A 15775-nucleotide genomic window follows, 5' to 3' on the forward strand; every position below is an offset into this window, starting at 1 on the left:
ATTTTAACTGACATTGACCTAATTTTTTAAATTTCTTATTTTAAAGGTAATTCCTTTACAAATTGCCCATTTCGATTAGATAGGTAGATAGATAGATAATATATACATATAAAAATCTTAAATGTTCCAATACTATATAAAAATTGGTAAGATTTCAACTTAAAATAACAAATTTAAACCAATTACTCAGTTACACAATGTAAGATGGAATTAAAAAGCTAATCCATTATTTAGTAATGCAGATTCTCTCACACATTAGAAATCTTTAAAATACCAAGTATGCACAGATCTCTTCTAGATACAAAAATATTGTATTGCTGTCAAAATTTAATTATTTGAAATATTTCTACTGTGAGTTATAAATCTTCCAGGGTTAAAGGATCTTTATCCACAAAGGAAATATTATCACTACAAACAAGTTTGAGGTTACTTTCTCAGCCAATTGAAGTTGTATCGTGATCTGGAATTTTTACAAAGTTGCTGACTGGATTTTTGTCCAGTCACCTGGACAAAAGAGTCCAGGTCAAGCCCTACTTCTAGTCTGTAAAAGAGACTTCATCACCTACCAAGGGTAGAATTCATAGCCCTTAGAAGCCACATAGCTCATATTCCAGATTTACTCATAATCTTACCTAATTTTTAAGTTAGATTAACTTTCATTCTGCTAACTCTACCACTTAATTAAACTCAACATGTTGAGTCACTGCTTCATTCAGCTCTGAATTCTTTAAAGATTCTTCATTTTCATTAGGGCCACAATTTCTATATATATTATGTAACAGTTAATTGAATTTTGGATATCTTTCACAGCTTCCAGTTGCAACATCTAAAGTCTTTCTGCCGAAAAATATTTGAGTATCCACATATATTTTGGAGATGTAACATAGGAGTAAAAAGATGGTTAAACACTAATAAACTGTTCAGTGTTGGGGTTGAGGAGACCTCGCTGCCTTCTTGTTCCCTACTGTCTACCTCAGACAACTTGAAAATGTAACACTTACTGACAAAGCCTAGGAAATAAGCTCCATTTTTTAAAAGATTCAGACCACTTCTCCAGTCCACTTTTCAGATCAGGGAAAGAGAGTGCCCATTTAAGTGCAAGCTCGATTTCTCAGACTTCGATGTGGGCTCGTGCAGCGTTAGCTGCACCAAAGCCACCATGCTGTCCTTCACCCTTTAGCCCTTAGTGACAGCACAGACCCAACACACCCAGAGTTTAGCAGCTCACTGGAACCTTTTTCACTTTAGCTGTAAAAGCTCCTTTGACTGGAGAATTTAAGAGTGAAGGAGAAAAACTGCTGCCTTATATTTAGAACACCCAGCTCAGACACTCCTGAAGGCAGAAAGGTAAAATTGTGCTCAAGAATTTATTTTTAAATGATTACTTACTCGTTCTTCATCTCAAAATAATGTTAAAACATCTAAAAAAACCTATCCGTAAACTTACTGAAGAGTTACAGCTTGAGACCCTTCATATTGTATAGCTCTCACTGATACAGCAGAGCTCCAGTTTTATCTGTGCTGTGAATAAAAAGACATTGGCATCCAGTACCGAGATTATCATCTGCCCACTCAGAAAAAAAGTGATTAATTTAAGATGAATAGATGCTGGCTTCAGACACAATGATTGTATTTCCCAGATACTGCTGTGGCAATAGTCTCTCTACTCAGAGGGTATAAAGAGATCTATTGTACAGCATGGCGACTATAGTTAATAACCATACATTGCATTCTTGAAAAATGCAAAGAGAGTGTCTATTAATAGTGTTCTCACCACAAAAATAATAACTATGTGAGGTAATGCATAGGTGAATTAGCTAGACTTAGCCATTCCACAATTTATATATACTTCAAAACATCATGTTTTACACAATAAATACATACAATTTTATCTGTTGATTTAAAAATAAATAAAAGTATCCAGATAGATCCCTTTTTCTACTGATGTAAATCAAAGTATTTATGGTTTAATCTAGTTCCTCTGTATGATATGTTGGATTTTATTTCACTTTACCATCACCCTAGCATTACAAAATTCTACCTCTTTAATTTTATTTTTTACAACATGAACTACTTTTTGTTCCTTTTATTGCTCACCTTTATATTTTATTATAGAAAAAAATGGCTTAATTATAAAATATGATAGTAAAGCATGCCACGTAAAACAAATTAGTAAGCAAAAATAGAAAACAGCAATCACAGCCTGATAATCCTTTAAAAGTTTACAGAGCCTGTCTAGACTTTTTCCCTGAAAAGATTTTATTATTTTCTATCTTTACTTTTTAAGTCACAAAGAAACAGCTTTTTGAATGCAGAGAAGATACGCAGGAGACCAGAGACGTGCACTTGGATTCCAAGAAAATAAAAACATGACCAAGAATTTTCCTTTTTAAGAGGCAAAGGTCTTAGAGAATGATCTAATAAAAAATGTAAAACTAGCATCGTTCTCAAGTAGATCACTGGAGGCAAATTTCTAGCAACTAAAGATGAGTCACTGGACACAAGTCACACCATTGGCCTCAACCTCTACAAACTCATTAAGTTTTAGCTCCCATAACCCTGTGAGCCTGGGATTCAAAATGGGCCTTCAGTTTGAACAAGAGCCAAAGCTTTAAAGTATGCTTTCTTTTTACTGTGGTGCTGGCTTGTTATTGAAAAGTTCCAGATAAAATCACACGCACATGCACACACATGATAGACATTGAATATGAGTCCGTGGTGGATCAGGGAATATTGTGAAATTAGATGATTTAACCCATCAAGCAATGACTAGGCCAGGCTATTTCTATACCTTATCAAAGGATTCCATAAAATTGCCAGATATGAAAGTAATCTTACACTTTCAGCTTTGTTTATGATAAAAACAAACTTACCCTTTCCATCAAGCCATAACCAAAAAGTGTGGCCTCTCTCAAAGCCAAACTATCCTAAATATGAATTATAATTATTAATATACATAATCACAGCAAGTGTGATGAATGCTCAAGTTGTTTGGTTGAAAGCATTAAGAATTTAAGGTGTGGGACTTCCCAACAGTCTTAATATTTGACTCTGAAACTATATGATTTTGAGAACTTGATTCTTTTTTTTTTTTTTTTTTTTTCCCTTTTTGTCTTTTTTCGTGTCCGGCAACGGATCGCAACCCTCAGTGTCACACCCGTACCGGACCAGGGACTGGCAACGGGATCACAACCCTCGGTGTTGCGCCCGCACCTCGCTCAGCCAGTGAGCGGGAACCGGTCTGTATGTGGGATCCGAACCCTCGGCGGGAGCGCCGCCGCGCTCCCAAGCGGCGCACTGTAGCAGTGCGCCACTGGGCCGGCCCGAGAACTTGATTCTTATAGTATACTTTTATTCACCTTGTATGATTAATAGTTGGATATCTCTGTATAGACCACAACTGAGCAGTGGAAGTAACATTGTCAATTGAAAAGTGAAAAGTTCAACAAGAATACAAAATAATCACATCGAAATCATAATTATTTCTAATTAGGAGTTAAGACCTTATAGTTAGTTTAGCCACTATCTTACAAAGTGTGGTACTTAAAATCTCCTGGGGTTAAAAGAGGTGCAAAGTGATTATTTATCCATATTTCAGCACACAAAGGTACACAAAAAAACCAAGATAGCTTTGCCTAGGAACTCTCCTTAACAGGCACCCATATTGAAATGATTTTCATGAGGCCAACAGTGGCACATATGTAGCTAAGAGGTACCTGCCATTGAGAAAATGAACTAGAGTGACAGATGAGGCATGAACCAGATAGGCAGTCGTGCATCTCTAGCAGATGCCTGCCCTGAAATCTGATCCTGGGGCATCAGGTGCCAACACTCCCCAATTGTGATGTTACCACAGACCCTTGGGAATGTGCCCTTCTTGAAGAAGCAGTTACCATCCCAACCATGCTCAGTTTCATCACCTTATTTTATTTCTACAAAATCTACTTCACAAAAAAACATAATTGTACCTTATGATTGCATATATTAAAACAGTGAGATTTAGTATCCCTGAGGCTCTGAAATGTCCACAACTGCTAACGTTAGTAGATGTAGTTACTGAAGAAACGTGAAGTTGTCCTGAATTAGAATGGGCAAAAGCACCGTAAATTTAGTGTAGGCTAGAAAGGTTGCAGAATAATAAGGGTTTGTGAAATGAATTAAAGAAAATCTGTTTTGTTATCTTGGACACAGTCAATCTTTAAAAATATTTCACCATATTGTCTTTACTATATTGCTGTTCTAGTTACATGAAATAAATATGATATACTTACTCAGATGTGGGTTAATATTACTTTTAATTTAAAAGGAAATACTTTTTAAAGTTCTGCTTTCTAGCCTAAATATTAATTGCATCTATAGAACACAATAGTAGGAATTTTTGACTAAAATTTCTGCATTCCCGAGCATCCTAAATATAATTATTAAAGTTGTCGCCATTAAACATGGAACCTATCATGTTACTTCTCTGCTTAAAAGCATTTAATGGTTCTCTGCTGAGTATCACAAAATTCGGATTCCATAACTGTTTCGTGGATAGCTCTAGCACCACTTCACTCACTGCAACTTCTATCCTGAAAAGTATGCCTCTAGTGAGAAGTATCATCTCACTGTTCCGGTATTTCACGTGTATACCTTTTTGTCAATTTTGCTATAAGGTTAGTAACTTGAGGGCAGTAATAGCACTTAGCTTCTTTGTCCCATGTTTCCCTTAACTGTAAAAGAAATATTTTATGCTGGTGGTGCTAATGTTTCTTCCAACTCTAAGCTTCCGTTAATTCAATTTTCTACAGTCTGTGCAACAATTGTTCAAAATGAAGCCAAAAGCAAGTACTAAAATAGATATTAGCTTATTGGTAATGTGTTTTGGAGTAATAGATTATATGGACAAGAGTGGATACATGTACTGAAATTGTGAAGATACTACTCCGGTCATTATCACCTTTGCATGTATGCAGAAACCTTGCTATTACTCAACAATTTTAATTCACGAAAAACTAAACTACTATTTGTCATGTTTATGTCACCTGATATAATGTGCGCAAACTGTGTTAGTAAGTCGCATACTTCTATGTCTTTAAAGCTTTTCAGTTTGCTGAAGAAGCAGAAAATAATCCTGATAGAATGGAAACAATAAACCTAATTCAGAGCTTGGTGTTATCTGTATTCTCTAAAATCTCTCTATAGAAATGACAATTTTAAATATTTTCAAAGCATATGTTACAACATTCCATTTTCAGACTCCACTTTCCTGGAGGGACACAATGGCAGTTTAGAAAAAAACCACCATGCTAGATTTTAGTAGAGAAAAACCTAAGATCACTATAGCATAATAACCCTGCAATCTTCCTCCTCTACAATTTACTATCAGACTGCTTTCATTCTTACTGCCAAATGTTTTCGTGGTCTACTCTCTGACCACTTATTCTCCATTGACTCCCTCAATGATTGCGACCTGGCTTCCCTAAACCATTTTCTGAATTTATTTTTCTTAAGGTCCCCAAGATACTTGTAATTGCCAATATTTAAGTTAGTCCATACTGACCAGCTGCCAAGAAAAAAGTTCTCTCGGTCATTAAGCTTTGTGACCTTTTGTTAGAAGTTTACCTAAACCACCCACTTTTAAACCTTTTTCCCACGTTGACTTCCAGGACCCTGTGTTTTCTTAATCTCCACCTGTCTTTGATCTGTTGTTGCCTCTTTCACTCCCTCTTATTTGCCTGCTCCCAAAATTCAGGTGTTCCACAGGATGTGCTTCTCCAGCTTCTTCTTTCCTTTCACTATCTCTTGACTACATTGCTTTCTATGGTTTCGATTCCACCCTCGATGCAGATAACTACCAATCCTGCATCCTAAGTCCACACTTCTCCAGAACTCCAGATTAATAGCTGTGTTTATACCTGAATGTTTCCATGTCAACTGCATTTCAATATAACCTATAAAAACTATCTCCCTAAATCTAAGCTTTCTCCTGTATCTCCCATCTATATTTTTAAAAATCTTGGTCCTCCCAGTGACTGACATTCAAACCCACAGAGTCATCACAGAATCCTTGCATACCTCACCTCTCACACCCAGTTGATCAAGTCTTGTCTACCTTGATGATGGCTCACACATCTTCCTCAATTTTAGCAACTGCCATACTTCAGACTCTTACTTTCCACCTGGGCTGAACCTTTTAAAGACCCACCTTTCTCTCAATAGTATGCAAGGGTTTCTGGACGGAGATTCCTGGATTGTGTCTTGATAACTACCCCGCCATCCATCTCTACATCTTCCTATCTTGAGTCAGTGGCCCTGAAGCCTGAGTGATGTTCCTCCTCGTTCAGCCTGGTCCATGATCCATCACTTTACAAGTTGTGCCCATCAACAGGCTCTCAAGCTAGACTATTCCAAACTCACAAATAGAGCAACATATGCACCATCCTTCACCAAACCATTGCAATAGCCTTACTTTTATTTAATGCTAATTTTTTTTCTGAATAGAACAATTATATAGACATACTTAGAAAATTTGGAAAATACAAAACAAACATTGCCCCTAAATGCCAACAATATTAACATTTGCCTCGATTTCTCTCCACTCTGGTTTCTATAACTTTTTGAAGTAAAGTAGGGATCACATGTGATAGAGTTGGGATACGTTATCCCCCAAAGCTCATGTTGAAATCTGATTCCCAGTGTGACAGTGTTGGGAGCTGTCTGGGTCATGGGTGGATCCCTCATGAAGAGATTGATGCCCTCCCTGGGGTTGGTGGGGAGGTTAATAAGTGACTTCTCCCTCTATTAGTTCCCCTGAAAGCTTGTTCCTAAAAAGATCCTGGCAACACTTATCTATCTCTCTCTCTCTCTCTCTCTCTCTCTCTCTCTCTCTCTCTCTCTCTCTCTTCCTCTTGCCATGTGATCTGCTTGTACCCGCCGGCTGCCTGCTGCTTTCCGCCATGAGTAGAAGCAGCCTGAGGCCCATGCCAAGATGCAGCTGTCCCAGAATTGTGACCCAAATAAACCTCTTTTCTTTATAAATTACCAAACCCTACATATAATTTTGTGTCTAACATTATTTGCTTTAAAGAATAACAATTTTCCATGCCTTTAAAATATTCTTCAAAAATAATTTCAGAATTATCATAGTATTCCATAATTAATGTTGATTTTTTTTCAAAATTTCTTCAAATTTCTCTTTTAATTCCTATAATAACCATCTTTATATTGCAATGTTTGTCAGTAATTTCTTTGTCACAGGTACTTAAGGAGGCATTACTTAAAGACTATAACATTTTTAAGTTCTTGATTCATATTTTCAAGTTACTTTCCAGAAAAGTTGAACCAGTTTTCTCTGTGGCTGGCAGAATAAGAGGACTCACTTGGCAGGCGCAGAATTCTTAAAAGGGCTCTGGGTGCCACGAGTATTTCCTGTCTCCAATTCCTCTGCACTTCACAGGCAACTTCCTAAAGTACAGCTATGATCACAGGTGCACAAACAATTCTGCTGATTCTCTAACTACCCACAGAGTAAAATTCAAACCTCTGAGCTCGGCATTCAAGTCCTCCACAAACTGGTTCCAACATATTTTTTCTCCTTTCCCACTCCTTCCCTCCACTCACCTTCCAGCCTAGGCCAGCAGTTCTACTCCTGGCTACACTTAGAATCACCTGGAGAGGTTATAATAGTATATATGCCAGGGGTCCATTCTAATTAAATAGGACAAGGAATTGGCTTTTTAAAAAAATTCTTTTAGAATCATTAGATACTTCCAATGGACAGTCAGGGCTTAAATCACTGCAAGCTAGCCTCTTCTTCCTTAAAGTGACATAGGTAGAGAGACTGGGAGAATACTTGTCAAGATTGCAAATTCTTGGGCCTCACTTTAAACCTATTAACTCAGACATTTTAAGGCTAGAGACCAGAAATCTGCAATTCAACAAACCTGAAGGTTCTATGGTTTGAAGATTTCTGCTAGCCCAAATAGACTGCTTTTATTTTCTTAATGAAGTGCTACATTTTCTAACTGTAACATATGCCCTCTGCTCTTTATGCTTCAAGCTTACAAAGTTTGTTTCTACCTTCCCTGGTTTGAACCTACCTTCTCTGGTTCCCACCTTTGCCTCTCCCCGCACACACAAATCATGTCTATTTTTTAATGTCCAGCTTAAATGCTCATTCTTCCAGCCAGACTTAATTCTGTGCTTTCACTGTTCATTGTTCATGTCTTTGTAATCATACTTCTCTCTAGCCCTGTACTGAACATAGTCATAGTCATAGTCACCTTAAGATCCACTATCAGAATTGAAGTTTTCATGTGCAGATACAGTATGTGATTCACAAAAATAACTCCACAGTGTCTGGCACATTTTTCTGCAAATAGTAGACATATGTTAATGTTAAATCTTGGAAATGAATAACTAAGTATTCCTATCCTTGATCTCCTTGATAAATAATAACTAAACAGTTCCACAATGCTTTTGTGCTGAACAGAGGCAGCGCTAGAGAAAGTAACCTAGTTTTCTTTTTTGATAAATTTCAAATATCTAGTGATTTGGTAACTAAGCTCATTCTGATTTGCTCTGCTAAATAAAGTATATTTTGTCTACTTAATAGTTTATTGAATGTGCTCTTAGTGAAAGGCTCTACCCAAGCTGTTAGCATTTGCTCATATTTAGACCATTGATTGTCTTAGGCTGATCATTTAGATAGGGTAAAACACAGATAAAGTTAAAGGAAGTGATTTAAAGTGTTCTGTTTCTCTAGTACATTAGCACAGGTGAGACGTTAAAGTGGGTCTGGTATTCCAGGTAGAAATCAAGTTGTTAGAGTGAAACCTTAAGTTCTAAAGGAATTCAAGAAACATTCAGAAAGCAATTCCCCAACCCTGTTCCTCTGAAGGCCATGGTCAAATGACAACTCTTTCACTAAACTTTCCAAAAAAAAAAAAAAAAAAAAAAAAAAAAAAAAAAAAAAAAAAAAAAAAAAAAAAAAAAAAAAAAAAAAAAAAAAAAAAAAAAAAAAAAAAAAAAAAAAAAAAAAAAAACCCTGTGATTTTTGTATGCCTCAGTGTTTCTGAAGCACTAAACATCATTCTTATTGTTTCAACAACATCTCAGATTCATGAACATTTCGTCATCCCCTCTGGACTCTAAGCTCCTGAAATTAGGGACCAAGTATTTTCCAAGTTTACATGTCTTACAGTGCCTATGATATTACCCGGCATACCAAAAGTGTCAATGAATCTGAGATGAATGAAAAGATAATGACCATAGATCAGTTTAGTTGAGTCACAGGTATGATGTAGGGGTTTTCCTTTAAATTTGCTTTATCTAGGCCATAGATATCCTTTATATCCAGAGGAATTGTTATGTCATAGATCAGTGAAGAATGACTCTGTGGTCATGGATAAGGAGAGAGTATAATTTACCTCTTCTTTAGGTAGACAGAATATAGGAAGGCTGTTGCGAGGAGATTTTAATTGTGTGCAAAATGCTTAAAGTACTCCATATTTTAGTTTCTTCCTCTATAAATCATGAATAAATCTCTATCTACCTTGTCAGATTGTTGTAAAGATTAAATTAATTAATGCACATAAAAGTATTTAATGTATGGTAAATACTCAGTAAATGGTATTTAATCATTTAATCCTTTATGAATTACAAATCCTTTATGTCTTACAAATATGAAAGAACACTGGGTTTGTGTTTATTCAGAAACATTTTATTCTGGAGAATAAATTAAGAGCATAAATAGTAAGGTGCACTATTTAACATGAGTTACAAATATATGCTATGTATTGAAGTGAGATAAGTTAGATAAAAAGGATGGATAGGTGGAATAATTGGAAAAGGACTAGGCATCATAAGTTTGTATTCATGTTCTGAGACTTATCAGTTGTTTGAACTTGAATTTGGATAGCTACTCTAAACAGATCACTCTAGGTGAAAGTAACACACGTACCTCTTTACCTGGATAAACAGATAGAAGAATTCTCCTGCTTGCGTCACCAACTGAGGGTAAATAATACCTGATTCTTAATAGATAGAACACAAGGGTTTTGGCAACTGGGAATTCACATGCTGACTGTCCACTGGAAGGAGAGTGTACAATTGTACTTACATATGCCAGTCAACTGAAAACTGTGCAAACTGCACATTTTTTCTATTCCTATCTGGTCTGAACTTTATTTTTGACAATTCAAAGTGTGATTGGTGAAAGGCAAGAAAAGATAAGTTGCCTTTAAACCTTTCCAATAGCCATGAGACAGTGACACTAAAATTTAGGGAAGCAACGCAACAACAACAAAAAAAACTCATTGAGAAATGGAAAAATAGATTGGAAAATGGAATAAAGTTGTAGGTCAAACTATTTGTGGTAATAAAAACTACCGTTTCTAAATGTATTAATTTGAACACAAAATTGTTACTATCAGACCATTTTTAACTTATAGAAATGATAATTCATGGGTTTTTCAAGCCAACATTAATTAGGCTTTGTAAAGACATTATCACTCTTTTGACAAAAGAATGGCTTAGTTGATAGTTTGTATAATTTATATACTTACAATAATGAAATATCGTCATTCTCCTATTAGGTTTATATTGGAGGAACCAAGATCCATGAAAGAAAAGGGAAACAAAAAGCATACATAGGGGAAAAGATCATCATTGATCCTTTTTTACAGGAGCACAAAATTAGGAAGACACATTTAATCACCAAGGAGATGTTGCATAGGAAATACTGATCAGAGGGGAAGCTATAATTTAGGAGAACGGGGAAGTTGGCAAGACTGTAATGCCAGTGGAAATAGAAATCTTAAAAAAGTAATTTGGAAAAAGCATCCTAGGTTAGCTAGATCTTGAGAAGAGAGAGCAAAGCCAGGAGAGAAAAGAGCAGAACTATGAAATAGTTTTTATTATTTATCCCGAGAGTTAAGGAACCCAAGAAGATAGTGGGAATGTGATGAGGTGAGTTGAAAATCTTGTTCAAAACTCTCCTGCACATCATCCTCTCTCATTTGCTCTGGCAATTGATCCCTTCTTTTGGGAAATATTATTATAATCAGAAAAAAAAATACATAAATGTAGTCATCAGAAATTTAAGGCAGAACAGACTGTTGTTAGCCTTATTTTGAGGGATATTCATTGGCTGAGTTTGGGACGATATTGTACTGTAGGTAAAATAGTCTCATGAAGGGGAAGAATTGTACCTACGTATAACAGTTCAATTTGAGTTTCCACTCTCAAAAGGGACCCCTTGGTAGCATGCCCTGTAAAATTTCCTACTGACTTTGATCAGTAACAGTGTTAGGTAACAAACCATGCCGTTGCATGAAACATATTCTATCTGTTCTAAACCATCATTAGGATAGGAAATAAATGCCAGAAATCACTCTGGACCTAGGGAAGGCAGAAACTCCCTCTCCTGGTATTCTATGGAGGGGAAGTAAGCAGGAAGAACTTTGTAAAATCAATATATTTTTAACCTTATGAAGTAGATATATCAGAAGGGTTTAAAGTTTCATACTCTTAGGTGAATTTGTGAGGAGGGGAAATCTAGAGAAATACTGAGGGTAGAAGGCTTTTTTTTTTTAAATTTTATTTTGTCGATATACATTGTGGTTGATTATTGTTGCCCATTACCAAAACCTCCCTCCCTCCTCCCTTTCCTCCCTCCCACCCAACAATGTCCTTTCTGTTTGCTTGTCGTATCACCTTCAAGTAATTGCAGTTGTTATATCTTCTTCCCCCCCCCCAGTTTTTTGTGTGTGTGTGTGTGTGTGTGTGAATTTATTTATTAATTTTTAGCTCCCACCAATAAGTGAGAACATGTGGTATTTCTCTTTCTGTGCCTGACTCGTTTCACTTAATATAATTCTTTCAAGGGCCATCCATGTTGTTGCAAATGGCAGTATTTCATTCGTTTTTATAGCTGAGTAGTATTCCATTGTGTAGATGTACCACATTTTCTGTATCCACTCATCCGATGATGGACATTTGGGCTGATTCCAGCTCTTGGCTATTGTGAAGAGTGCTGCAATGAACATTGGGGAACAGGTATACCTTCGACTTGATGATTTCCATTCCACAATAGCCAAGAGTTGGAACCAGCCCAAATGTCCATCATCGGATGAGTGGATACGGAAAATGTGGTACATCTACACAATGGAATACTACTCAGCTAGAAGGCTTTTATTATAATCCAAATAAAGATCAAGGACTATGAAGGAGGTAGTGGAAATCAAGAACCCGTAATGCATTTCAAAGTGAATGAAAAGACTTAGTAACAGGATGGAGTTGGGGGTAACTTTTAGGGAACATGAAAAGATAAGTTCAAGATTTGGGCCTAGGAGCCGAGAGAAAAAAATATTAATCCAGATACAAGTAGGGTATTCATAAAGGGAAATGTGCTTAATAAGGAAAATAATAGTTAAAATACTGGCATTTTAAATTTGAGTTACATCCCAAGGAGAGAAGAGTTATAAATAATGACTGAAGATGATTTTGGCGTGCAAAGAAAATTCTGAAATGAGAACTCAGTTTTTCTTCTTTGTCATCCCCAATCAACAAGTTGTGTCTGCCCTGAGCCTTAGATTGACAAGTGTACCTGGTACCTGTCTGAGCTCAGGAGGAAAGCTCCATGACCAATCAACAACATCATCATGCAACCTAGGGGCAAGAGCAGCACCAAGGACCACCCACCTGCCCTTACAAAAGAAAAACTTAGATGGTGCTGAGCTAACTGGACAAGGTTTGGCACTTAGGTTAATACTTTGGAAAAGATTGTTTCAGGGAATGATGATGTGAATCATGGTGAGGAATTACAGTCAATTTTTATTTATCATATAATTAAAGAATTATTAAATCACCTCTCACCCTCCGCTTTATCACTGTGTATTATTAGAACCAGATCATTAGTTTGGATAACACAGTCCTTAGGAAAGCAGAAAAGTACGCTAAAGTTGAATTTTTAAAAGTTGATTAAGGGTTGACTGGTTAGCTCAGTTGGTTCGAGCACAGCACCCTTGTAACACCAAGGTCAAGGATTCAGATGGCCATATCAGCTAGCTGCCAAAAAAAAAAAAAAAAAAAAAGTAAAAAAAAAATTTTTTTTAATTGATTAAGAATTTTTTCTAAACTTTTTGCTTTAAAATTATTTTTTAACACTCACATGAATGAAATTTTAAGAGATGATATTAATTGCTTTATTCTAAAAGTTAACTTAAATTTACATTAAATTAAGTAAACCAAATCCTGTCACAGAATTTTCTTATGACAGATTTGCCATTACACAGATTCAGATATGTGCATTCGTAGTCTTTAATTAGTGTGTAAGTATAGAAGAAGAGCTCTACAACAATACTTTTTATTTATCAAAAAAAAAAAAAAGTAAAAGATGTCCAGGCCTACCATCTTTATGACTGAAAAATGTACTTGGCTAAAAATAATCCATTCAGAAAAAGCAGCTTTCACTTCCTCTGCAGTGATGGTGAGGTGTTTGTTGGGATACCCTCATTAAATTAAGAAATGGGAGTTGCAAGTGTGCACTGGCCCTTTAACTGCCACTGACATTCTGACTCACCAACGGCCCTGTGGAAGTCAGGACACAGGACAGCTGAGAGTACCAGAGGATGGCAGTTGGAAGCACGATGGAGGACAAGCCGGACCTCAAGGACATGTAAATGAAAGAAGCACTTGAAGAAAGAAGAAATGTTAAACTGATGTGGAAAAAAAAATCTGTAAGAATTGTAAGTTAAAAGTAGCAGAATATTTTTATTTAAACTTTGCAATTAAAAAAAAGTAAAAGAGCTATTTCTGAGAGTTGTTGATTGGAGAAAAAAACAGAGAATTCAAACTTGTTGCTTGAAAAATGTACTGTTATTATCTAAGCAACACTATTAACTTTTAGTGTCCTGAGTAAAGGTTAAACAAAAATAATCAGGACTTACAGAGCCCCGGATTTTTTTAAAAAATTATAGACATGTTAAATTTATGAAAAAGTTGCCATAAAAATACCATTTAAGAAATTTTTGACAAATAAAAGACAATCTCTAATCATCATCACATTACCCTTGGAGAGCTTTTTCCTAGGATATGATTGTTAGTTATTTCACTGTGAACTTTAAAAAAAAAATCTCCATAATTTGAGTCTTGTTCTAATGTTCTCTTTTATTTCAAAGCTATTCTTTATTGATAACATTGGGAAGGGATTTTGCTATTCAGTAGCATTTGATAAACTGCAATTTACTCTTTTTTTTTTTTTCAGAAGAAAGACAAATAAGAGTTTATCACTAAAGAGGTATCTTGATAAGGTAAATATTGTGATAACCTAAAAACTGGAGACATCTAGATGAATAAAGACTCATCATGTCCCTCATAGGCCATACCCAGAGGTCCAGCAAAAGGCCTTTTCCAATGGAACCTTTTCTAATGCCACAAGTTCCACGTGGCAATTACTTGCATTATCAGGAAGAGAAACTAAGACTACAGCTAAAGAAATTCCTCCTCCATAGGATGTTTCTAGTGGCCAAGATACAAGCAAACATGGAAAAAAAAGAAATCACCGATTACTATGAACAAATGTTCCAGTCGATTTTGAAACATCACCTAGGAGAAGCAGTGACAGGACTATTGCTCATATATCCCACTTCCATTCTGCATATCCTTGAGTCTTCCAATGGTACTCTTTATCAAATTCTTTCAGATTATCTTGGCCATGAAGAGGATGAAACAGACTTTTTCATCCAAGAAATGAAAATTATAGTCATATCCCATAACATCCCAACGAGGCTCTTCATGCAATGGCATGTTTCTGTAATAAAAGGGCCGGTTATGTATCTTGATGATGTGACACAATCAGAGTCCCTAGAAGAGGTCATCACAGAATTTCTCACCCAAACTCATAAACTGGCACTCCACCTTTTTAAGACTGTTAAAGTGGGCACTAAAGGACCAGGTGATAACTTGCACCAACTTGCACCTGACCTGCTTCTCCCAGAACAAATTGTAAAGTACTTGTGCAAATCTGAAGAATTCCTGGACCCAGCAACATTCATGAGCATGTATAACAAACCCATACATATCATTTTGGATTCTGAGGTGGTATGGCCTGCTCCTTCTCGTTTCTAGGGTTGAGAGAGATGATGTGGTTGTATCTCTTAAGGAATTTATGCTACTTAAATAAAAGGAAAGTATTTCTAAAGTTACTCTTCTCTTTAAAGATCTCTGTAATATACACAAAGTTAATACAGACAGTCCCCAACTTATGATGGTTCGACTTACAATTTTTTGAATCTATGACCGATTTTTTGGGTAATAAATGCATTTTCAACTTACAATATTTTTGACTTATGGTTTTTAGACTTAATGGGTTTAAATGCATTTTTGACTTATGACGGGTTTATTGGAATGTAAACCCTTAGTAAGTCAAGGAGCATTCTGTATACTAATCTTTACAGAATATGTTGAATTAAATTTTAAAATGTATCTATTTGTTCTAATATTAAGTTACATTAATTTAACAGGTGAATGGGTTTAATAAGTTTATACTTTCTCAAATGTTAACATAATTTTCATGGAATGAGTTAATTTTTTAAAGAAAAGTGTGAATGAAAAAGACTAACACTGAATTCAGATTCTCATTCATACTCTCAACAGTTAATGAGCAGTCACTACCATACAGAAGTCTTGTGTTCTAGGGGTACAAAACCTAGGGGGGGAACCCACCCTTAAGTTGCTTGTAACCTAAGGTTAGAGGCAAGTATGTATAAAAGTAATTATGATATAATATATG

General features: G+C 35.8%; 1 protein-coding gene across 1 annotated transcript; it reads left to right on the plus strand.

Annotated features, from left to right (window-relative positions):
- Window positions 1-14349: 14349 nt before the first annotated feature.
- On the plus strand, window positions 14350-15111 carry LOC103593177 (chromosome unknown open reading frame, human C7orf62). Its single transcript, XM_008576122.1, has one exon. It carries the CDS (start codon window positions 14350-14352, stop codon window positions 15109-15111), a length of 762 nt encoding a protein of 253 aa, XP_008574344.1.
- The last annotated feature ends 664 nt before the right edge of the window (window positions 15112-15775 follow it).

The sequence above is a fragment of the Galeopterus variegatus genome, unplaced genomic scaffold, assembly GCF_000696425.1.
Source record: "Galeopterus variegatus unplaced genomic scaffold, G_variegatus-3.0.2 Scaffold1294, whole genome shotgun sequence".
NCBI classification, from domain to species: Eukaryota; Metazoa; Chordata; class Mammalia; order Dermoptera; family Cynocephalidae; genus Galeopterus; species Galeopterus variegatus.

What these genes read in the sequence shown, in the direction of transcription:
- LOC103593177 (XM_008576122.1), top strand. Translation starts at nt 14,350, where the DNA reads ATGTCCCTCATAGGCCATACCCAGAGGTCCAGCAAAAGGCCTTTTCCA.